This window comes from Tympanuchus pallidicinctus, unplaced genomic scaffold (assembly GCF_026119805.1).
Source record: "Tympanuchus pallidicinctus isolate F22 unplaced genomic scaffold, pur_lepc_1.0 scaffold3, whole genome shotgun sequence".
Classification (NCBI taxonomy): Eukaryota; Metazoa; Chordata; class Aves; order Galliformes; family Phasianidae; genus Tympanuchus; species Tympanuchus pallidicinctus.
Genome location: NW_026294747.1, coordinates 23,997,082 through 24,020,176, shown reverse-complemented (window position 1 = coordinate 24,020,176; position 23,095 = coordinate 23,997,082). Strand labels below are relative to the sequence as shown.

The 23,095-nt window shown below is 42.1% G+C and overlaps 1 protein-coding gene across 1 annotated transcript in view; it reads left to right on the top strand.

The window, feature by feature from the left end:
* The window catches only part of LTK (leukocyte receptor tyrosine kinase), a 51,869-nt gene that overhangs the window by 16,972 nt on the left and 11,802 nt on the right, over nucleotides 1–23,095 (top strand). Inside the window, exons 8-22 of the mRNA XM_052692517.1 lie at nucleotides 1,287–1,453; nucleotides 4,894–4,988; nucleotides 9,895–9,996; nucleotides 10,297–10,474; nucleotides 11,008–11,158; nucleotides 12,095–12,226; nucleotides 12,765–12,921; nucleotides 14,367–14,549; nucleotides 15,111–15,209; nucleotides 15,677–15,829; nucleotides 16,504–16,614; nucleotides 17,234–17,420; nucleotides 18,263–18,353; nucleotides 20,399–20,463; nucleotides 22,032–22,161. Coding sequence (XP_052548477.1) covers nucleotides 1,287–1,453; nucleotides 4,894–4,988; nucleotides 9,895–9,996; nucleotides 10,297–10,474; nucleotides 11,008–11,158; nucleotides 12,095–12,226; nucleotides 12,765–12,921; nucleotides 14,367–14,549; nucleotides 15,111–15,209; nucleotides 15,677–15,829; nucleotides 16,504–16,614; nucleotides 17,234–17,420; nucleotides 18,263–18,353; nucleotides 20,399–20,463; nucleotides 22,032–22,161 — 2,001 coding nt within the window. The remainder of the gene's footprint in view (nucleotides 1–1,286; nucleotides 1,454–4,893; nucleotides 4,989–9,894; nucleotides 9,997–10,296; nucleotides 10,475–11,007; nucleotides 11,159–12,094; nucleotides 12,227–12,764; nucleotides 12,922–14,366; nucleotides 14,550–15,110; nucleotides 15,210–15,676; nucleotides 15,830–16,503; nucleotides 16,615–17,233; nucleotides 17,421–18,262; nucleotides 18,354–20,398; nucleotides 20,464–22,031; nucleotides 22,162–23,095) is intronic.

The following is a 23,095-nucleotide window of genomic DNA, read 5'->3' as shown; positions in this document are numbered from 1 at the left end:
GTGTGGATAAAATCACATATCCTGCCTTCAGCCTAGATCCCTGCAAAATGTAAGGGGAGCTTCAAGATGCTGAAACCAAAAATATTTAAATAATATTGCACTCTTATCACTTAGGAAAATTAAGTTGCAAGCTTGAGCTGGAGTCCAGCTCTGCCAGGGGAAAACAGAAAGCTTTGATGCCTCCTAATTAGAGCTGGCAAAAGAAATGCAGTGCAGGTGCCAAAAATATATCTTCACCATTTATATTTATAAATTCAGGTTAAGTTTGCTGAATAGTTCCAACAAAATAAAATGTGCCTGGAGCTAGGTTCACAAAACTGGGAGCAGTAAGTGTTGGTCATGGGCATCATACAGGAAATCCAGACCCAGTCTCTCCTTCACTGACACAGATTTGAATACCCATTTAAAGAGCAAGGAACTTCTGTTGTTGTGTACATGTGTGTGTACTCCATCTCCTGATTGAGCTCTCTTTAATACAAAGAGCAGCTGAGTGCTCCAGGCATCACTGGAAATGGCAGTTTTCTCTTGATCTGTGACAAACTGTCAGTGGTGCCCCACAGGGAGAGGAAGGAGTCCTGCTGCAAAATATTCTTTGGTCTGCTGATCAGATTGCTTACCTGCCACATCAGTGCTATGGTTCAGGTGGTGTCTATGACTTGGGGCAAGTATATAGACTGGAGTTTCCTGTCTGTGGAGATGGCCTCTTTGCTCATTTCCTGGATATTTGTGGCAGGGTAGTCCTCTCCTTGCAATAGTTTTGTGCTATATAATGCATAGGTATGGATTGAGCCACACCAGTGCAACACATTAATATGAATGATTACAATGGGAAACCTTAGAAGATTTGAACTCTTTCAAATCTTTTGACAGGAGTCTTTTGGCTGGTGAGAACTCTGAGAAAGAATGTATTTAGGATTGCTTTTCTGCAGTATTCCAACCCTAGTAACATAGAAACATTTAATGATAACGCTTTTCTTGACTTTAAGCTTGTGTTCCTCTGCTTTGTTACTTATTGCTCCTGAAGAAGATAACAATCACCCAAATAATATCTGAGGCCATTGATAGAGTTGTTAAAGCCTGAGAACACAAGTGTCAGTTGAGGTCTCCAACAAGAAAATTCTGTGCTAGGAACAGTGATGGAATCACACAAAAGCACTGGGGGTGTTAGTGGTATGTGTGATTAAAGCTTGAGCCACAGTCTCATATCCTGAAGGGGGGAGTAGTAAGTACTATCTCCTATTTATCAGAGGATGCCATTCTTTTTTTTTGCTTTTGCTCTGTTACAGATCCAATTCTCAGTGCATGTTTTTGGCAGCTACAATGGTACCATCTCCTTCTCTGTCAGGGAAGAAAAAAATGGAGTTCCAGTTACCTTGCCAATGTGGGAAAGAGCAGGGAGCTGGAGCGATCATTGGTTTCTCATCACTTTACCAATGCCAGTGCTACAGAACAGGTAAGAACACCATCAGCAGCACCCAGAGATATCCCTACAGATTTTGTAAATTATTAGGGCCTTCACTGAGAAGTATCACTTTCATTTTTGCCTTTTTCCAGACCTGTTACTACTGACAAAATTAGAGGAGTACAGCAATTCTGCTTGCTGAGGAAGTCTTCTGTCTTCCTCCTCCATTCTGTGTCAGTCAATTTCAAGCTATGAAATGGTGTTGACAGCAAGTTATTCTGCACAATACAAATCATTTTTAAATTGCTCCAATCTGTTTCTTGCATTTTCCTCAAGCAGGTCTGTCTCATATCACACTTAAGACCAAAAAAAAAAAAAAAAAAAATCAATCTCAAACTCTATGCGGTATTATAAATGTAAAAAGATCTACCTACTATTGGCATTAAGCACTGTCTTAAAACTTCATGGATTAGAAGGTTTGAGGGGATTGCTTTTAACTGGAAATGTTCTCAGCATCTTTTTGTAAAAAGTTAAGGGATTTGGGTCTGAAGTGGTAGCAATTCAGATCCGAGCAGCAGCAAAACAGGAAGCGGGGAAGGAGAATGTTGTCCCACCCTTTTTCCTGCTTTAATTTTGTGATTACCTTTGGTCACAGCTTCAGTGTATGCTCCTTCAGAATACCATAGGTCTGCAAACTGGCAGTGTAGTATATGTCCTTGCCTGACAGTCTGGAGCCCTGTGGATAAGCATGTGTTTAGTTCTGTGTATTTAAAATATGACCAGTGAATTTGTCCAGAATAGCTCTTTCCCTCAGGCATTTTCATTTGGACCTAGCCGGAGCAGAGTCTTTTGGGCTTTTTGAAGTTGTTAGAGAGCTTCTGCTTCCTCTAATAAATGGTCCCTTATTTTTTTTGTCTGCAAAGCCTCCAATTTTTGTGTCAGACCTCAGTTCTGAAGGGAAATTGATCTGAAGGGAAATGGATGTGGCAGGATGGAAAGGACACCAAATGGCTCTGGGGAGCACTAGCCAGCACTTTCTGAGGACTTAAAAAAAAAAAAATTCCAGTACTGTTAAACTTGAGATAGTTGAACACCCAGACAAAACAAAAAGGTAGCTCGTGTGTGCATGTTTCAAACTGAATGAGGGAAAGTCCCTTCCAACTCAAACAATTCTATGGTTCTATTACAGTCTGTCCCTGCCCTCCTGCTTCCTACTCTCCTGGTCAATTCTCGTGCTGTTTTATTTAGATGACCTCAGACCTATCATCAAAGTTTATTCTCAATTTTTCTACTCCATTGCCTACTTGTTTCTTTCTGTAAATCACAGGCCCAAACCCCATATGTTTATGTCCTAGCTCTAGAAATCAGTTTAGCTAATTTTTCTCCTGTTTGTCCAGATTCAGTAGAAGAAAAAATGGGTACAAAAGAGGGGGGAAGAATGTGCTTTTTAGCACTATCTTGTCCAAACAAACTCACTTTTTAGGAGAGAAAAACACACAATTTGTTGATCAGCATCCCAGCTGGGCACTTCGAAATCTGTTCCTGGTGGTCAGCTGGCAGGATCTCTCACTTGGTTCACATACACAAGGAAAAAATGTTGCTATCAGAAGAGAAGCAGGCAGACGGGAGACCAGACAGAAGAGAAATTGAGAAGGCTATATGTTAGAGTCAATGAAACGAATTCAATGAGCAGGGACACTGGAAACCCCTCTGGCTAGCAAGCACAGAGTTCAAAAGGCAAATTCTTCTTTTTCTGAAGTTAGAAGGAATGGGAGGCATACAGAGCCCAGCACTTGTGAGATATCTCTTCTTATGCACTTGGGGATGACAGTCATTCCCCAGGTACCCACTTATACTCAGCTAGAACAGAAATTGATCTTACAGCACAATGTCATGGTCCTTCTGTTCTGACTATGGACCAGATGCAGTATCTTGACTGGACCAAGGGTATGCTGATGTGTCTTCAGAAAGGATTAAACTGTGATGCTGTATCTTTGGCCGTGGATCCTAGAAGTCTCTAATCCTGGGCTCAGGTTACTGTGAGTTTTATCGTCCATCAAATGCTCTCTGGCTAGTTGCTGCATTGGACTGATGTGCAAGGTCTGAAAATGCAGAGGTACTGCTGAAAAGAGAGGCTTCTGTAGGAAGGTGATTCCCATTGGGTAAACTCCTCTGCTAACCGCATTGCTAAGAGAGTGATCATCCAAGGAAGATGTTATTTGAATTTGCTGTGCCAACACTTATTCCCAGAAGGTTCAGATCCTGTATGTATGAAAGCTTTTATTTGATGCACAAGGGACTATTCTTGAGAATCAGAATCTTCAAGATTCAACTTTACAGCATTATATTAACTGTGGATGCCAGTTTGTGGTTTATGCAGGTGCTAGAGCACTGGCACAGTCTGCCCACAGAGGCTGTGGGTCTCCTCCTTAGTGATACCCAGAAACCTCTGGGCATCCTGCTCAGAGTGCCTCTGCTTGAGCAGGGGTTGGGCCACACGCACAGGTGCCTTCCAATCTCAACCACTCTGTGATTCTGTGATTCTGTGATATGTATCAACATTTGTTTGGTGGACGGAATATGCACGTTGTACTTTACTGCCAGTAATTTGGGACAAGAAAGTACTGATAGGCAGGTCAGTACTTCATCATAAATCATGATGAAGCGTTGTCAGTGACAGCAGTAGAGGTCTTCTCCATGTGTCTTTAATAAGCTGTAAATAGGCTGGACATCAGGCATCTGTTTATTTCTGAAGTTTAATGAAAAACAATTTAGTCCTATCTATTAGAAGAAGGTCCTTCTGTTCATTTTCCTTCCTTCTTCTGAATTCAGAATGTGGCAATGCTCATGGGGCATGACAGGCTTCTAGATAAGTAGTTAACATCTGGTCATAGTGGAAAAAGTGAGGTAGCCCAGAATGCAAACACTTTGATTTGTGGCTAAAACTTAAAATGGCCTGAATTATCAGTTGAAATAAATTTGTGTCACCTTGTTATTTTTCTGGTTACACTGGCCAACACTCAGGTTTAAGACTGCTGTCTTTCTGGATATTGCTCTGTTTAATTTTTATTTTGGCTGTCTCTTTGGGGATAGAAAAACAGATTAATTTTCCCTTTTCTTTTGCACATGCCCAATCCCATTACCGTCAGTGGTGATTGATAAGGATGGTTGTATATGTATAAATATTTGTGAGGGAGAGCATCTTGTTTTCCAGTGTGTGTGCAGATAGCAGGGGGAGTAGGGTTCTCATGTTTGTTCCACATTAAATGTGACATTATATGAGCATTGGTTGGTCCTACTAACTGTGGGTGTATGAATATGATTTCTAGCAAGCTCTTATGGCTGCTCAGCAGCTTGTCTAATGGAAAGATTCTAAATTATGATTATCACTTTTGGTTTGTAAGAGAACACTGTATTTTTGGGCTTTTGTTGTTGTTGCTGTTTTTTTCCATCTGCCTCTTTGTCTTTAAATCTTCTGTCTTTTTGCAAAGGTTTCAACTGCAACTCCTGGCAACCTGGGGTTGGAATTCCCAAGCTGACATTGCTATCGACAATATTACATTTGGAATGAACTGCTTTGCTGATGGTGAGCCATGCATGTTACAGAACCCCATAAAGAATTTGGATAGTGTAATAAGCATCCAGCTGATCCGGAATACACTTGCTGTGTTTCTCCCCTGCACCAAGAGTGCACATGAATCATTTATGTTAGCTTTTATATCACAATGCCAATTATCTTAGATCTGCTGAAGATTGTAAGTAGAGGAAATTTTACGTGTGTCAGTTTATTAGTGCTCTTTGTTTTCCTTAATCTGTATCACATAGTTGAAAGCTGCCTGTGTGTCTTGGCAAGAAACTCTTGACTTATTCCTGTGCTTTAAGTGGAAGGATTACATCACATTGCTCTTTAGCAGTCCTCTCTGACCTGTGCACCCTGGCAATTGATAGCCGAAGGGAACTTGTTGAAAACAAAGGGGAAAACAACTATATTTTAGGGGAGGAAAGGAGGAAAACAGAAGAGTAAAATGTCTCTCTGGCAGTAAAGTTTAGTTTGTTTTGCCTTGTAGGAGAAGCATCAGATGTCACTGGCAGGTACATACATACTTCTCTTGGCTTCATTACTGTTAATGCTACTGATGACAATGCGCTCCACTGAAGATGAAGCCAGAGCTAATCTCCAAAACATGCTAGCAAAAGAGTTGAATTTCTTCAAGTGGAAAAAGGATGCATATTTGGGAACATTACAAACTACCATCTTTTAGTCTCTGCGGAAAAGACTGATATTCTCTGTTGCTTAAACAAGAAGAGAACATGCAGCACTTCAGTTGTGACTTCTGTTGCAAATGAAATGTTCTCTGCTACCTTCAAAAGTCCCCACTTCTGATATGTCAGCACTGAGTGTAGTAGCAGGTCCCTGCAGAGACTGTAGCCTAATGTGAGAAGGTCTGTGTTAAAACTGCTATGTGTTAAAAGTTTTCCACCATTTAGAGCCCTTTTGTTCTCCTACCTTTGTCCAATTTGGTCTCACATTCTTTGCCCCTTAGTTCCATGGGCACTGAGTACACCATTCAATGAAATGTTGAGCATGCATATATTCATTTAAAATTAAGAGGAAGAGGTGTGCCTTTAGAGCACAGCCATTTATTCACTCCGTTCTTTAACACCCCCGGCTCCCAATACATTGGGTTATGCATGCTGACATTTTGTTTTGAAATGTGAGAAAAGTTCTTAAAGAAACTGAAGGGAGTGATTCCAGGTGCTTATTGTGTCAACTGCTGTGCACCCAACTTTTGGACTTTACTGCTCTCCTGAGAGCAAATACAGACACTAGAGTACCCGTGGGCATTTTGTTGGTTCTAGTGTATAGTTATATTCTTTGGTAAATAAGTGGGGCATAAAAGACTCCACAAGAATTTTCAGGGCTTGTCTATTAGACTCCACCCAGGTTTCTCCTCACTTTCAATTACTATAAATCTCACTGATGTCCAAGAGAAGCAGCCACTTACCCCATCTGGAAGTGTGACCCAGAGTTGCATGACTCATGCAGAAGACAGATATCATGAAGGAAATGATTCTTGGAAGCCCTGCACTTGCCATTGTTCCTTGAATCCTCTCATCAAATTGACGTTTTCTCGCCTCTGAAAGTAACTCCCTTGCATTTATCTTCTCATGATTTTAATTCACTTAGGTTGCAGAGAAGCCCAGCAGCTCTGCTGTGTTTTCAGTAATGAAATTATTTCTCTCAAGCAAGGAGAGGTTTCAGATGTCAGAGAGAGAGCCAATTAAGATCCAAACAGTGAATTATTTGCATGAGGGCAACAGGAAGGACATACAGCAGGAAGGAAAAATTTGCTGTTTGCGATGATGTAAATATTAATCTCTCCATCTATTTCAATCCCATATTTTGATTTTCTGCAAAATCTAATGCAGACCTTGAAAGCACTGCTTGTATGTATGCAAGCTGGGAAACTAGGTGAAGTTTTCTATATTCCTCAACACGGAGAAGAAAGAATTAGTAATATTTGGAAGGTGGGGGGGGGAGGCTGGGGGGAAGTGTAGTGAGGGCAGCTCAACAGACATCAGTAGAGACGAAGAACAAACAGCCCATTCTTTGGATGGCAGCCCCTGGGCAGGGACAGATGCTTTCCCTGTGAGAAAGGCTAAGTGAAACAATCTTCTGGTTAATAAAATCACCTTGTGTTAAGACAGCTTCACAGATCAGATGGCATGGATCTGATTCGTTGTGAGAACTTTTAAGGGACAGCCATAAAGATACAAGTATTTTATCCTCTTATCTAAATAGTGCTTTTGTAGAAAGAGATCTGAGTTTTGAGTGTCTAAATATGAAAATGTGGGCTGGCATGACTGTTGTCTTCCTCAATGCTTTCATGGCCACTGGTTTTACCATTAGCTTTTACTGCTCTGAGGATGGTATTGTTCCAATTAAGAGCACAGGTCAGTGGTCCATCAGTGCGCTCCACTGTCCTGGCCAAGGGGTTACTTTTTGATCTCTACGTCATTTATACTTTCTAAAAAGACTGGTTTTTAAATGACAAGACCGTCTGAAGAGAGCTTTTGTATGTGATAACTCTTGTTTTTTACTTTGGAATCCCCCGGCTATGGGGAGCCTGGCCTGCCAGTCTTGTTGTTTTAGGCCAATGGTGTGGGGAGGTTCAAGCTGTTCAGCACAGCCCCATTTGGTTGAGTTAGTAAGGACTGACAAGAAATGCAATTGAATCAGTCGAAGGGCTGGGAAATGGGGACGTTGGTGCAGCTTCCTCATTCTGTGTCCCACTCCAGGACAAGCTGGAGAGGCTTCCAGAAGTGCTTCACCTGCATGAGTGAGGTAAGATCTTTGAGTAGACCGTGCACACTTTGAAGATGCTGCAAGGAACTTTGTTCTGATTAATCCTGCCCCAAAATTACTAAATCCTTCTTCATTACAGTCCCAGAAATGGAAATAGGAGCTATTTATTGTAACTCTGTCTCTGCAGAAGGTTCCCTTTCATTTTATGATTTCTACTGTCCATCTTCAGTGTGAAAATCAACAGCATGAGCTAAGTCCTGGAGTGACACAGTTGCTGTTCATGTTTTTCTGATATAAGTATACCTAAACATGAATAATTCTTGTTCCCTTCTGTCCTTGCAGTCAATATTTTGGCTATCAGAAGAGCAAGTAGAAGCATAAAAAGACTAGAGTAGCAGCCTCTGGCTGCCAGGGTTACGCCGTATTTGTAAAAATTACCACCTTCCAAATTCATTTCTGGTGGCACATAAAGGATCAGCTTCCTAAGAATTAATGGCTCATGTGGACAGGCTGATGTTTAGGCTGTCATGCAGCTCTCATGCTGAAAACAGGAGACAGAAGCTTTCTTCTAGTGTGTGAAGGTTCGAGACTGTTTGGAGAAGGAGGAGAGATTGTTTGTTTGGAAACAAAGCAATGCCTTAGGATAGCCAGTTGGGATGCTGCAAACAAAATAAATAAAAATCCATGCAGAGACACAGACCAAGTCTGTATTTCAGGGATTGATTTACATTCCATCAATCTGGCAAACATAACCAGACTTCTTGTTCATCTCTAACTATCTGAAACTGTTTTGACCTTTGGGATTCATAATTTACTGCAGGCCTAGGGAGACTAAGCATCTTTTCTGGCTATGTGTTGCCTTTTTCATTTGGTTTTCCTTCTTGCCTTTGATCCAGATCATTTGTTTTGGGTTAATTTCATTTTTCACTTGCTTGACAACTCCATCCATTGAAGTTCTCTATCTCGCTATGAACAGAGTGTGTCAGTACAAAGCTTTCTTTTACTTCATCCATCAATGAGCTTTCACACAGACCTGGAGGGAATATTCTCAGGAGTAAAAGCACAGCAAGGTCTCCATGCTTCAATTAGTTATTTGGCCTTTCTGACACAGCTAACAAGTGTGTTAATTATCACTATTTAGAGCAGTGGCTTTGCAGCAGAGATAATTGTCCAGCTGGAATTGAATGAGTCTCTTTTGAATAGTGCATCAAACAGCTGTTAGAATCTCACAACTGGAACAAATGGAAATATTTGTAATGTTTTTCAACTAATGAAAAACGTTCAGTATTAAATTAACTGAGAGCTCATAAAGTGTCTCCTTTTTCTTATAGAGATTTTCTTACAAAGATCTGCATACAGATGGGTATTTTAACTATGGAAACAGGATGCTTGCAGATTATAAATCAAGAGTTATTACTTCTTCCTGTTCTAAGGCAGTTTTGGTTACACATGGTGATCTCAGTGCATTTGGATGCTTTGGCTCAGCCTCTGCTTTGAAGACCCTCCTCCCTGAGAAAGGGCTGATTTTTAAAAGCCTATTTTGTAATGGGCTTTTAAAGGCATAAATGTGGCCTTTTGCTCTGTGTTTTTCAGAAAGACTTGTCCAAAAATTTACAGATATTGCCAAGAGTATACTACTGTTTCTCTGCTGTCAGTTGACATCATTTTATTTAGCAAATTATTCCTTAAACAAGGTTGGGGATGGAGGGGTATGAAGGTCATTGGTGAGAGAAGAGTGATCCGAAGCTGGTTTACCTACCATGACACCGTTAAGAACCACAGATAACATTTTTTGCTACCACGGTCCTTTATGCCTTTGACCAGCGGAGCAGCAGTAGTGCTATCTGTTTTCTCATTCCATGCTTTTCTCGAAGATTCTTGTAACTATAGCCAGTGCAGTTTGCTGCCATAAGCTTATCTTACAGGTGAGCCTCCACGGGATAACACAGGATGTTTGTTCATGTGAAGGCCCTCTGATTTTAGCATAGACAGAGGTAGCAAAGCCAAGATACAGGCACAAGAAAATCACTTAAAAAAAATGCTGATTGTTTAAAATATTTTTTCTGTCCAAGGTATTATATACGTACCTTCAACAAATGGTCATGCTGCACTGATTCATGCAAACTTTTAAGTTTTGCCTCTCTTTTTTCTATCATCTTCCTATCCATTCTACAAACTATTACAGGAAGACAGCCAACTCATTTTAGTGGAAAGCGTCAGTATCCACGGGAGATCAGTAGCCCTGATGAGCATCTTCTGAATCCCCTGGAAGAGCCCTCCCTCCCAGGTAAACGATGCAGAACTGAAAGCCTGTCTCTTGCCTGTAGGAGGTAGCTTCCTTTTTGTCTCCATGTGTGATCTGCCTGAGTGGTCAGCACAGCTATAGCGACAGAGCAATGAAATATAATCTTTGCTAAAGTTGTGGAGATCATGTCAGGCCTGCTTGGCTGTGGGGCAGCAGTTTCCTGAGGTCTAGCTCACCAGTCTGTAAAGAGCAGGAGGTTTTTAAAGAGAAGTGGAGCCCATAAGTAAAAAAGCTTGGAGTAAAAGCAGAAGCTACCTGACTGACTGTCTGTTCTGATCACAGGGGACACGTCCGTTGTTCTTTGGTGGTTCTCAACATGTGGTGCCAGTGGTCCCCATGGGCCAACTCAAGCTCAGTGTGACAATGCGTACAGGGGCAGCAATGTGTCGGTGATTGTGGTGAAGGAGGGAAGGCTCCGAGGAGTGCAAGTCTGGAGAGTGCCAGCCACAAATCGATACAGGTGTGTATCACAGCGTGTTGAGGAGGCAACCATTAAACTACGTTCTGGTTCTGGAATTTCAGCAAATGTAAGTGTAGGACTACCTGTGCTGAGTAGGTGAAGGGATAGAAAAATAAGAAAGAAATAGGAGAGCAGCTCTAAGTTTCTGTGTTTGACCTACTGTTGAAGCATGGGAGGGTGGAGCAGTGATGTGGAAGAGATTAGAACAGGAGTGACTGCGGGTGTGTAATCAAATGCAAGTGCTGCTATCATTTTGGACCCAGAGCTTTGATATTTTAGATTTGGCCATACCAGTTCACTCTGTTTGCCCCTGAAATCTGTCTCTAGTGCTCTGGTGTAGCTTATTGATCTTCTTGAGCAGCCTCTGCTGTGTATGTCTCTAGAGAAAGAATGGCCATGAGACACTGCAGTAAGAGCCTGCTCTGGAGCAATGCCTGATTGGGAGTGCAGGCTGGGGAGAGCTCACAGATGGAGCTGCTTTAGAAGATGAAAAGTGTAAGATTTGTCTCTTTAATTACACCTTTTTGTTCCAGAATTTCTGCCTATGGAGCAGCTGGAGGAAAGGGAGCCAAAAACCACAATGAGAGGTCCCACGGGGTCTTCATCTCGGCCACCTTCCAGCTGGAGAAAGATGAGCTGCTGTACATCTTAGTGGGGCAGCAGGGGGAGGATGCCTGCCCTGGGGTGAGGGCATAAGTGGGCAGAGACTTTGCAGATATAATTCACTGAGATTCAGTGGGCGGCTTGGGGTTTGGCTGGACTGGTGATGAAAGATAGAAATCCCAGGATCCAGCTCTGAATCCAGTCAGTATGGTAAGAACGAATAAACCAAGTCAGAAAGAATCTCAAAACAAATATGAAGGACTCTGAAAAGAAAATTGACCCCAAAATGTGCAAACACATACAAAACCCACAGGAACTTTGCTTTAAGCTCCTGGTGTTTGAATTCATTATTGGCTTTCTTCTGCTTATTTTAAGAGAGGAGCTACTAGGCAAGAGATGTGTATTCCCACCCTTATTTTTCCATAGCCTGAGTTTCTTTCTGCCTGCCAGGATTTTTTATTATTTTCTGTAATTTATAGAAGCATCTACAAATCCAGAGCAGCATTGTGGCTGCACTTTCTTAGGTACTCTTAGGTACTCTCTAAGCTTAGAGGCTAATGTCTAAATCCAAAGCCAACCAAAAATGGTGGGAATCTTCCCACAAACTACAGTGGCCCCTGAGTTGGCATGTGTAATGGCAAAACAAAACATTTGTGATGCGTAGAAATTGCTAACACGAGTGATTATACAGATAGTCCTCTAATACTACACCCAGCAGTGTGAAAGTCTTTGTCACTTAGGCTCAAAAGTTACCTCATCAACAAAAATTCTTTGTTACCACCACATCTTCACATTTTTTTAAGAAGTGTGATCTGCCAGGCCATGCAGACCTTTCTATTTTCACTTGCATGCAAATCAGAGGTAGCAGGCAGTTCTATCCTTCATTGTAGAGGAGCTCCCCTTTCACATATATATATCCACGTGCATATTATCTATGTCTGATATGTATCACAAACAAAATTATCATACTGAGACAGATACATCTCAATAATCTGTGTGTCTCTTCTCTCCTTTCAGGCCAATCCTCAGACCCAGAAGATCTGCTTAGGGGAGTCATCTGTCATTGAAGAAGATTACAAAAAAAAAAAGGACCTGAAGGACTGGGCTGGAGGAGGTGGGGGTGGAGGAGGAGCAACCTACATCTTCAGAGTAAGTATTGCCTCTTTCCCTCCAACTGGAGTAGTGTCCTGCAAAGCAACTATCTTTTACCGTCTGTCATGGCATATGAAGCTTAGTTCCTAACTGAAGATGAGGAGAAAGGATTGTCTCTCTCCCTCACCTCTCCCCTCTGCCTCTCTTTGTGTTGCTCTGTCTTTTTGTATTTTTAATTGAGTTCTTTATGTCTTTTCATATTGTCAATCATGTTCATCACTAGCTAAGATAGCCGAACTGCTTCTTCAGTTCTTGACATCTCAGATCTGGGAACCACACCTGGGTCTTGTTTTAATACTAACAGCAGTCCTAACAAAACAAAAAAACAAACCTATATTCATTTGAATAGTTACTTTTGTACACAGAAACACTGTGTAAAATGTCTTTATAATGTAGTCAGGAAACTATCAATATCGTTGCCCTGGCATTGGGCCTCTCTTCTTTCGGTTGCTTTTGTGCTTTTTGATGAGTTTGTTGTGAGTTCACAAATTCACAAATGTGAAGTTTTTCTGATATTTGATGGGGGGTTTTCCAGCAGAAGGATGGGATTTTCGAACCTTTGCTCATCGCAGCAGGAGGAGGAGGAAAAGCCTATCTGAAGGCTCAGGACAACTCCTTGGATGACGTACCTCTGGAGCAGTTTGAGAACAGCACTGCAGTACCGGGAGTCAGTGGAAGAACTGGGGCAGCAGGTGAGCAAGTCTAAATCAAATGGCTGAATGCACAAGCTGTCCTGTCAGTGAGGAGATTCTTTTGGAATTCTATGGTAGTAGTAATTAGAAACACACTTCTAGTCTATAAAGGATTTCTTTTTATACAGTCAATCATTTAGATAAAAAGAGAATGCATGGGACAGATGATGAGTGGCGCTTCTGTAGGAGTGCTCTTCTCTGGAAAGTTCACAAGTGAAAATTGATATGAGCCAGCAGTGCGCTCTGGCAGCTCGAAAGGCAAATGGGATCCTGGGCTCCATCAGGAGAGGGGTGGTCAGCAGGGACAGGGAGGTGATTGTCCCTCTCTACTCGGCTCTTGTGAGGCCCCACCTGGAGTACTGTGTCCAGGTGTGGAGCCCTCAGTACAAGAAAGACATAGAGATCTTGGAAAGGGTCCAGAGGAGGGCGACTAAGATGATCAGGGGGCTGGAGCACCTCCCCTATGAGGACAGGCTGAGGGAATTGGGCTTGTTCAGCCTGGAGAAGAGAAGGCTGCGGGGTGACCTCATTGCAGCCTATCAATACCTGAAGGGAACCTACACCCAGGAGGGGAGTAAACTCTTCAGAAGGGCTGATAACAGCAGGACTAGGGGAAATGGATCCAAGTTGAAGGAGGAAAGATTTAGGTTGGATGTTAGGGGTAAGTTCTTCACAAGGAGAGTAGTTAGGCCCTGGAACGGGCTGCCCGGGGAGGTTGTGGATGCCCCGTCCTTGGACGTGTTCAAGGCCAGGTTGGACGGGGTCCTGGGCAACCTGATCTGAATGTGTACGTTTGGTGGCCCTGCTAGGCAGGGGGGTTGGAACTACATGATCCTTGAGGTCCCTTCCAACCCAGGTGATTCTGTGATTCTGTGATTCTGTGATTCTGTGATGTTTGGGAGTTGCAGCACACTCCTCCAAACTGTAATGGTGGCTTTAGAAGAGAAGACTTTTTCTCTATTACTTCACTGAAACTCTAACAAAAAGAGTTCTTGTGGAAGTATCCTAGAAATGGAAGCTTACTTATAGTGCACCAGTGGCTCTCCAGATCCTGCTGTGTAATGTCCTTATAGAGGGGCTACTCGAGCGAGATGAGGAAATCCAGTTTAGCTTTTATTTCCCCAAGGAATAAAGCATCTGTCAGAGCTGAAAGCCCTAAGCAGTCCCCAAGGGGGACTGGTAGGCTCCTTATTTCCCTAGTGCCACTACAAATTGGTGCTGAATTGTTGGGTATGCAGCAGGTACTACAGGTCATGCACTCGATTTCCACTTTGTTGTTAACCATGGCAACAAGAAGCTTGTCTGTATATTCTCTTACCTTTTAACAAAGAGTTAACTTGAATGCAGGCACTTCTTAAGAAATTAATTTTAATTTTAATTAAATTTTCTTTTAATTGTGCTTCATTCACCTGCTCTCATTTTGTTGTGACTCTTCGATTGTGAAGGTGGAGGTGGTGGTTGGCAAGATGTGACTCTGCTTCCTCAAGCTGGGAAGTCCCTCTTGGAAGGTGGAGAAGGGGGTCAAGCTTGTCACCAAGCATTAGCCAAGCTCCAGTGGGCTACCTCTGGTGGTTTTGGTGGTGGAGGAGGAGCCTGTACTTCTGGTGGAGGAGGTGGAGGTTACAGAGGTAGGTCTGCTGAAGAAATAGTCGCACTGTGTCATTTTGTGCAATTGGAGCTCATGCAACTAGGAACTAGAGCTCTCAGTGCATAAGTACACTACTGCAGAAGGTGATTTACAGACACTTCAACATGAATGGGATGAGCACGCCCCTCCATCTTTATTTAATTGGAGAAATCAAGGTTATAAAAGCATTTCTAAGCCAATATTTCAATATTTTCCAGATATGCTGAATAATCCCTTTATTTGTTCTCAAAATGCCCAAGGAACTGTTTAGATTTTTTTGTTTGTTTGTTTGTTTGTTTGTTTGTTTGTTTTCTGTTCAAAGCAAATGTATTTTTACCTAGATGAACTGGGAAACCTACACTTGAATAAGCCACTTTCCCAGCCTTGGTACTGGTTGGGAGGAGTGAGCCTTATTCATGAAGGATGTTATACACAGTAATATCACTGAAAGACTGGGAGTGACTGCAAGTGTTTAGAGCCAGAAACAAAATGTGGCACTTCAGAGGCATCACACTTTTGCAGCATGCAGCGCTGACAACTAGCCATACTCTTCTTTCTCCAGGGGGGCATGCCTCTAACAATGATGATATCACAGCTAGTGGGCAGTATGGCATCTCATTTGTGAATCCCATTGGAGAGATCTTCTTGCATCCCCTTGCAGGTACAATACACTTTTTCTTCTTCCTCTTCATTCTTCCTTCTCTCTTTTTTCCTGCTATCACTTCTCCTGCCTTTTATTTTTATAGCTTTCATTCAGGCATATTTCACTCTGCAGGCCAGTTCCTCAGCTGTCATTACTGCTTTAAAATTGTTTATAATGCTCTGGGACCTTCTTCCTCTCAAATAGTTAAGCCAGGAGAGGCATCAGTCATCCAGTTTAACTGCACATCCTCAGTCCTAGACACGTTCAAGTCAATTCATTTCAGGACTTCTCTGTTTGCTTAGAATTCAATTCCTTCTTCCCTTCTGGACCATGTCAGATTTCTGACCTGCCCACAGTATCAACTGTCCTGCAGAGAAAGAAGTTGACCTGCCTACTCCTTTTACTCCTTTTTTTTTTCTTTCTTACTGGGAAAAGATGGGAAAAGTTAAACTAAACCTGCTTGTTGTATCTAATTCCTCATTCAGCCGTGGAGAATGATGGTGAGGTGGAGGTTCAGATATACCTTAACTGTAGCCACTGCCACTCAGACAACTGTAAGAGAGACCCTGACACCAACCTACCTGTCTGCCAATGTGAGATGGGGGCTGTGCTAGCCAATGACAATGTTACCTGCACTGGTAAGATATAGTTTTATCCTAGCTGGATAATAAATGTATCCTTTGTTGGTGTCTCTCTTCCTGGTTTTTGTATTTGTATGCAATTAGCCAGTACTGAAAATTCATGATGTTCTTTCCTTGTATGCTAAACTGCATGTCTGCCACCATATCCAAAATCCAGGTTTGGATTAGGTGGAAGATAAATTAAATGTAAAGGAACGCTGTAAATTTCTTGAATGGATACGGTGTATCAAATAGTTAAGCATAAATACCTTTCCTGTATCGTGTACCACCTAATTTACACCACAAATTACTTCCTTCACAGAAGTTTCCTACTGTGTCTGTTCAGCTGATGCCTAGTGTTCACTATTTACTGACGTGATCTCTTAGAATCTCAAACCATCAAGACTGTAGGCAGTTTCAACTTGTTAGCAATAATGTTACCCTTTAAGAAAAAACTGAGGAATGCGTAAGCAATCTGTGTTTTACTAGGTAGATTTCTGTCTTAACAATGTTTTCAAAATGATTTTGATTTATTTTTTTTCAAATTCCAAGGTTGCAACGGGATTTTCTCTATTTTCTATAGGATGATTTAGCCATGATCTCTGTTTTCTGAAACAGCAACCATGACTGTGGTTCTTTCCTGCAGTTTGGCTTGTTTCCTGATTAATGCACCTCTGTTTTTCATTTTCCAGTGCCACAGGGTCATATCCCAGAGGGACATCTGCCTCTCCCACTCCTCCTAGCTGTGGTGGCTGTGATTGTGGTGCTCGGAATGATCCTCACTGGTGGCAGCCTATCTATCAGTAAGAAACACTCCCTTTTACTTGTCTTTTTCTCAGTTAAATTAGACAAAGAGGGACCACCCAAGCACACACAGCTACTTTTACTACTTGGAACCAGAGTGTTTTGGTCTCCCAAGTGGATCACAGAGGGAACAAGTAGAAATAATAGAAAACATCACCACCCCACAGATAAGCACAAGCATAATCCCCAAAGCCAATGACTGCCCTGTCCTTGGATTTGCTGCAGAAAAAAGCCTTGGACAACCCTGTAGGCAGACACTTTTTTTGCAGCCGTTGCTGTATAGTGTGAAGTTGCAGTCTCTGTAATTGAATGTAATTCCTTCAGAGAGACAGCATGCGCTTTTGCTGCCTCAGTGTCAGCAAGGTGTCTTGTGAGGCAGCATTTCCTCTGCCAATATATAAAGAAGCAGAGGTAACTTAAGTTTCTTCCAGCTGGTTAGGTCTCTGCAGGGGCAAAGATGTTTGCATATTCAGTATTAAATCGCTACAGAAGAGAGACGCAGGAAAGCTAATGACGCTTCTTTGTAACTACCACTTAGTTTCTTCTTTCTGTTCTGTGTGCCCAGTATTACATTTTCTTTCCAGGTTCTTATGCTGTTTGTATTTTTTCCATCCTCAGTTTATCACCTGAAGAAACAGCAACTGGAAGGAGCCAGAGCACGACTGCAGAGCCCAGAATATAAACTGAGCAAAATCCGCACATCAGCCATCATGACAGATTACAACCCCAACTACTGCTTTGCTGGGAAGGCTGCCACTCTGAGTGAGCTGAAGGAGATCCCACGGAAGAACATCTCTCTGCTTCGGTAAGGCTCGGCACAGGAGGGGGAAGGCAGCCTGAAGCAAAGGCAGAGTTGGGGCTCACACACTGGTTTAACAACAAGCATCTGGGGCAAGAAACTGAGGGCTTCCTGTCTGACTGACTGGAAAGCACCAACTACGGGCAAGGAAAACTGTGACACTTTCTTCGTTCTCTTAAATACTTTGATGCCATCAAGCTCTTAAGAGCAGGTATAAGTTCATAAGTCTTCTGTCCCATGTTCCCATGCAGAGTACAGGTTATTTCACCTCTGTCTTGTGTGATGTCCTGGATTATACTTGCTACCTGACGGTAACTCCCTTCCAAATCTCTAGCAGTATTTCTTTTTCTGCATTTCCTGACACAAGGAAATACACACTAGATTGCTCTTCCTCTCTATGTAGTCCAGGCTATCCTGATTAAAGCTATAAGGAAAATAAAAACGTCACCATCTTTGTGTTGTCTTATACCAGCACCTGAAGGGATCATCTTGCAGCTGCCTTCATATGCACTGTTTGTTTTTTCCTCTTCCCCTCCCCAGTTCTTTCTTGCCTTGCTAAAGCCACACGTTCTGACAGTGCCATAGGATTGAGCAGGCTGTTTGATTTCATAGAATGGTTTGATTTGGAAGGGATATATTCAGGACCATTAATGATCCAACCTCCCTGGTTCAGTGATGGCATTAGAAGATATTGAGAAGTTATTTTCAGAGGCTTTGAGATGAAAACAAAACTCTGCTATGGATTCATCTTTCACAACAGGTTTTCTACCTGTTCTTGGACTGGACAGTAAGAAGCACTTAGCCAGTGCTTGGTGCAGAGACACAGTAACGGCTGCTCTCTTTCGCAGGGCACTCGGACATGGTGCGTTTGGTGAGGTTTATGAAGGAACAGTGGTAGGCATTGCAGGGGATCCCAATCCTCTCCAGGTGGCTGTTAAGGTCAGTACCCACAGTTGTTTTTTTAATATACAACAATAATTATCAGTAAGAGTGCTATTATCTCACTGCCATTCCAACAGATTGGTGTAAATCACATGTATAATGACAGAAGTGTGTATATGATGCAAGTTTCCACATGTTGCTGCATCTGGGAGTTATAAACTTTGATTTTTAAGTTGTGGGGCACCAGCAGTGGGTTGAATGTAAATTATCATCTGTCTTGTTTGCTGCATGCCCATGAGTTGTGATCTAACCTAGGACGAGAATCTAAAGAGGGCAATCTCTTTTCTAGCCTCCACCCCTGTTGCTCAGGAAGGAGAGAACCAGTGCCCTCAGAAGGGAGTTTATATGAATTAGTCACATAGAGACTGCTTAATACTACATGTTAAAATGGAATAACAAATCATCTATCAGCATAAATAACTATGGCATCATTGAAATCCGCACACAATCATCAGTTCCCCCCAGAAGAAAATCTGGTCAGCCCCCAGAGATGTGATTCCTTTTGAGGTCATCACTGAGAGCTCTTGACAGGTCCACTGGTCCAACAGAGCTGCTGTCCTGTGCTTTTCTGCCACTGTGATGTATTGATCTGAGTAGCTGGGAAAAGAGAACGTTAGGGGGAAGAAAAACTAGCAACAGTCAGAGCATTTTGGACTGGAAAGAGATTTCTTAATCCTGTGCGTAAAACAGAAAATCCTGGCTAATGCTAGTATGAAGTATTTATATGACAGGAAACAGCAAATCTTTATAGTAATGCTTGTCTATTTTTACTTCTACATTTCAGTTTTTAAGTACTTTCTCATAAGTTTTTCACGTGACATTACTATTTTTCGTAATTTGTATTATTTCAGTTACATTTCTGTTATAGATTAGAATAGTGTCTGCCTAACATTGATAAAACTTGCAGGTTGTTTCTCAGTGCTGTGCAGCATTAAATATGCTGCTGTGAACTTATCTTGTAATATCATAATTTTCCATGTCATTAATGACAAGAGACAACAGTCTAGTTCTCTGTAAAATTACTGCTGTTGCCTCAGGATTTGTCAGTTACTCAGCCCAGAAGTACAGGATGCTCATTGCCTCCTGTTCTTTTACAAGTTTGTGGCTCAGAGGACTAAGTCTACTCCTATGGGTTCAGCTCAAAACATAGTTTCATTAATAGAAAGAAGTCCCAATGTTATTTGCTGTTATTTGCTCTTTCAAAATTTTCTTTAAAAAAATCCGCTTTGTAGGAAGCACAATAGCACAGTGCCAAACAGAAGCACATCAGCTTGTTGTGGTTTTTCAGTGCAAAGATTGTTTGCATTGTCCTGTGTGAAGCAATCGCTTACTTCAGATAGCAAAATGTCCCTGGCAGTGTGGGCTACAGGAGACCACAAGCAGGTTTCCATGCCAGCCCTCGCCTCGCTGAGCAACGACCACCACCCATTTCTGTGTGCACTTGGAACCTGCAGCAGGAGCTACACCCAGCTGTGGCTACCTCATCCATAGTCCTCCAGCTGGCACATGAGCAGGCACTGCAGCTCCTGCTGCCTGCACTCTCAGTTCACATTTAGCAGTGGCAGTTGCTGTCCAGATCTGCTGTCAGGAGAGAAAGCTGTGAGGCTGCGTGACATAATTATATGAATCAAGTGGCTGTATGTGCTGCATGGCATGAAGCAGGTGCTGCAATGTGGTCTTAAAAGCAAAGGGAGAATAAATTCACACCTGTGATTTTAAAATGCTTACTAGATTTGTTTCCCCAGCCGGTGCATTTCTTAATGTAAATCTGAAACAATTTTGCTCTAGAACACTGCACATAGTTAAACGCACACCAAACGAAGCCTCCAAGCAGACTTCCGCTTTCCTGTTCCTCTAACTGCTGAATGGGACACAGGCAGTTCAACTGACTGGCACTGAAGAGATGAGACTTTCCTCATAGCTTCCTGAAGTCACTCACAGTCGTGTTACATGCTTCTTTTTTTTTCTTTATTCTTTGGTGCACTCCTAAATGTTCTCAATTATTTGGTGGAATGGCCTTCGCTTTCTTAAACTCTCAACAGACACTGCCAGAAGTCTGCTCTGAGCAAGATGAGATGGATTTCCTGATGGAAGCACTGATTATCAGGTATAGCTCAAGGGTTTAAGACTGGTGGTGAGTGGGGGGGAGAAAGGAGTAATGCAGGTATGAGAAATATTAGTTCTGTTGCTTGGGTTTGGGGAAAAAATAATATCCAGTCTCTTTTTTCAGCAGATAGTATTTTAGTAGCGTACAAGTTATTGGTTTCAGCCACTTGTGTTTATCCTGAACACTTGTATCTGTAGGTTTTTTTGTTGCACATCTGAACAAAAGTTTCTCCTGATTGGTTTTGCTGGTCATGCTCAGGCACAACATTTTTGTACAAGCTTGTTCTGTATTTGAAATGGCTTCCTTTTCAAAGAATCTCACTGCTTTTTTACCAAGTATTCATGTATCAAGTAATCATATATTGAAGTTCTTGCAAAAAGAAATTATCAGTGGTGAAATGGAAAGCAGGAAATGTAACAGGAAGGCTACATAGTAGAGCCACTTGTGCAGAGACTCAGAAGTTCAGCCTTTGCAAGATGACTGCCAGGGATGGTACAACACAGGCTGCGTGCCAGGGAGGTGAGTTTTTGGTCCTGGATGCTTGGGCTTAAGCAGTATTATCTCTTGCAAATAGAAGTGAGGCTTTTTAGAAGAGTGGTTTGGGCAGCTGAAGAAGGTATGAAAAGCATTTCAAATTGAGGCTTTTTCAGGTGGCATGCTATTATGTGCAGCCTTTTTGCTTTTCCTATCTGTAGAACTATTTGCCATAAATGCTTTTTCTGGGGAAAATCCTTGTGTTTAACTTTTTTTTCCCCCCCATAAAAAATAGCTGATGAGATACTTCAAAGCTCCTGTGTGGATGAGGTAGATAAGGTGGCTCTGCACTGTGCCAGTAGCTTGCACAGATGGAATTGATCTATTTTAAATTTGGGCAATATGAAGTTTCTCCACCTCTCGCTACCTGCCCCAGTTTTTACCTAGATGCTCTTTTTCTTCTGCTGAAGCACGATTCAAGAATAAATCTCGTGACGTAATACTGCTTCATAGAGTCTGTAAGAAGTTTGAGTGGCAGATGAACTGAAGGTAACACTGATAGAGTTTTTAAAGAGCAATTTCAGTTAATTATAGAATGCTTTGATTCTCTTGGTAGCACATGATCTTCCCTAACCTCCTGCACATTATTCTTTCCTGTATTTTCCAGGTCATTGCTGTCCAAAGACAGACACTACTTTCTGAAACTGAGTCTTGCTTCCTGACTGTCTTTTGTTCTGTTGCAGTGGGGTAGAAAGCCATCCCCAAATCAGCTGCTGTAGTGGGTATTAGATGCATACTAGATGCTGAACCGAGTCCACTAGACTAGGCAGCAGCGTGTTTGAAATAATGCTGAAATAAAATCACCACATAACAAGATTTTGTTGTACACACGCCAATACTGTTTGGATGTTTGAGGAACCCTGATCCTGGGAGTCTTCATAAGTAGAAAGGCATTTGGATAAGTCTGAAGTTAGAATTTGTTCAGTAACTTGCTTCGATGCAGGTCATCAAAGCTCAAAGCAAAGTGAGCGTGGCAGAAGTCAGCCAAGTACTAACGTTGTCTCCCTTTGTGTTGCTGTGACCTTGTCTTTCAGTAAGTTCAATCATCAAAATATTGTGCAGTGCATTGGTGTTAGCCTGCAGACGCTGCCTCGCTTCATTCTGCTTGAGCTCATGGCTGGAGGAGATATGAAAAGTTTTCTTCGACAGAATCGACCCAGAGCGGTGAGAATCCTTCCTTGCTAGGCTTGTGATTGGTTTTAGTATGAATGAGGTTGACTGGAGCATTGTGCACTCCTACGTGACTTGGTGCAGTTGCACAGCTTCTCCTCTCAACATACTGTGGCTTTACATGTGTACAGTTGTATGCCAATACTAATGTGTTGTTAGAAGATCGAGCTTAATTCCTTCTTCACAGAGCAGTAAGCATACTAATTAGGGACACTTAGAATGGTATAATAGCACCCACACAGAGGAGTCTATGTAATTCTGATTATGCCATTTTGAGTGACAGTGCTACAAATTCTGCAAGTAGATAAATTCTGTGGAAAACAGAATACAAATATAATCTTTGTAAATCAAGTACAGTTGTCATGTGAGGAACAGTTATTTTTAAAATATCATGTGAAAGCAAACCTGCCACTGCTGGAATGTCAGAGAGCAAATACAAGAGCTGAATTCCCCTTAGTACTCAAAGAAATATCCCTGCTCACCTTTCTGAAAACAAACTGGCCCCATCAGTAACATATTTCACTGCAAGTTTCTGCGGCTGCAGAGAAGTGCCTGCCCATTGCAGACAGAGGGATCCCAGTGAAGAGATAAGGTCTCCAAGTCTGTGATTCTGTATCTCCTTCTTCATTTCCTCACCAGAAATGCCTGTTTTATAACTATAATAATTCTCCCTGGCAGGCGTCCAAAGCTTTGTACAATAACTTGCCTAGCCAATAAAAACAGTGCTCAATGGCTGCAGTGTACACTGTGTAGTTTGAACAGGAGAAATTGCAGAGATAACAGCATCCAGGAACAAAAGCAGATTGAAAAGAACAATTTATTTGATATCTCTTGAGCTTTTGATGAGCAATGTAGTAATTTCTCCCCACCCTTCCCAAGAGCAATATTGAAGTTCTTGGAGAAACACCAAGGAGATTTCCCTACAGAG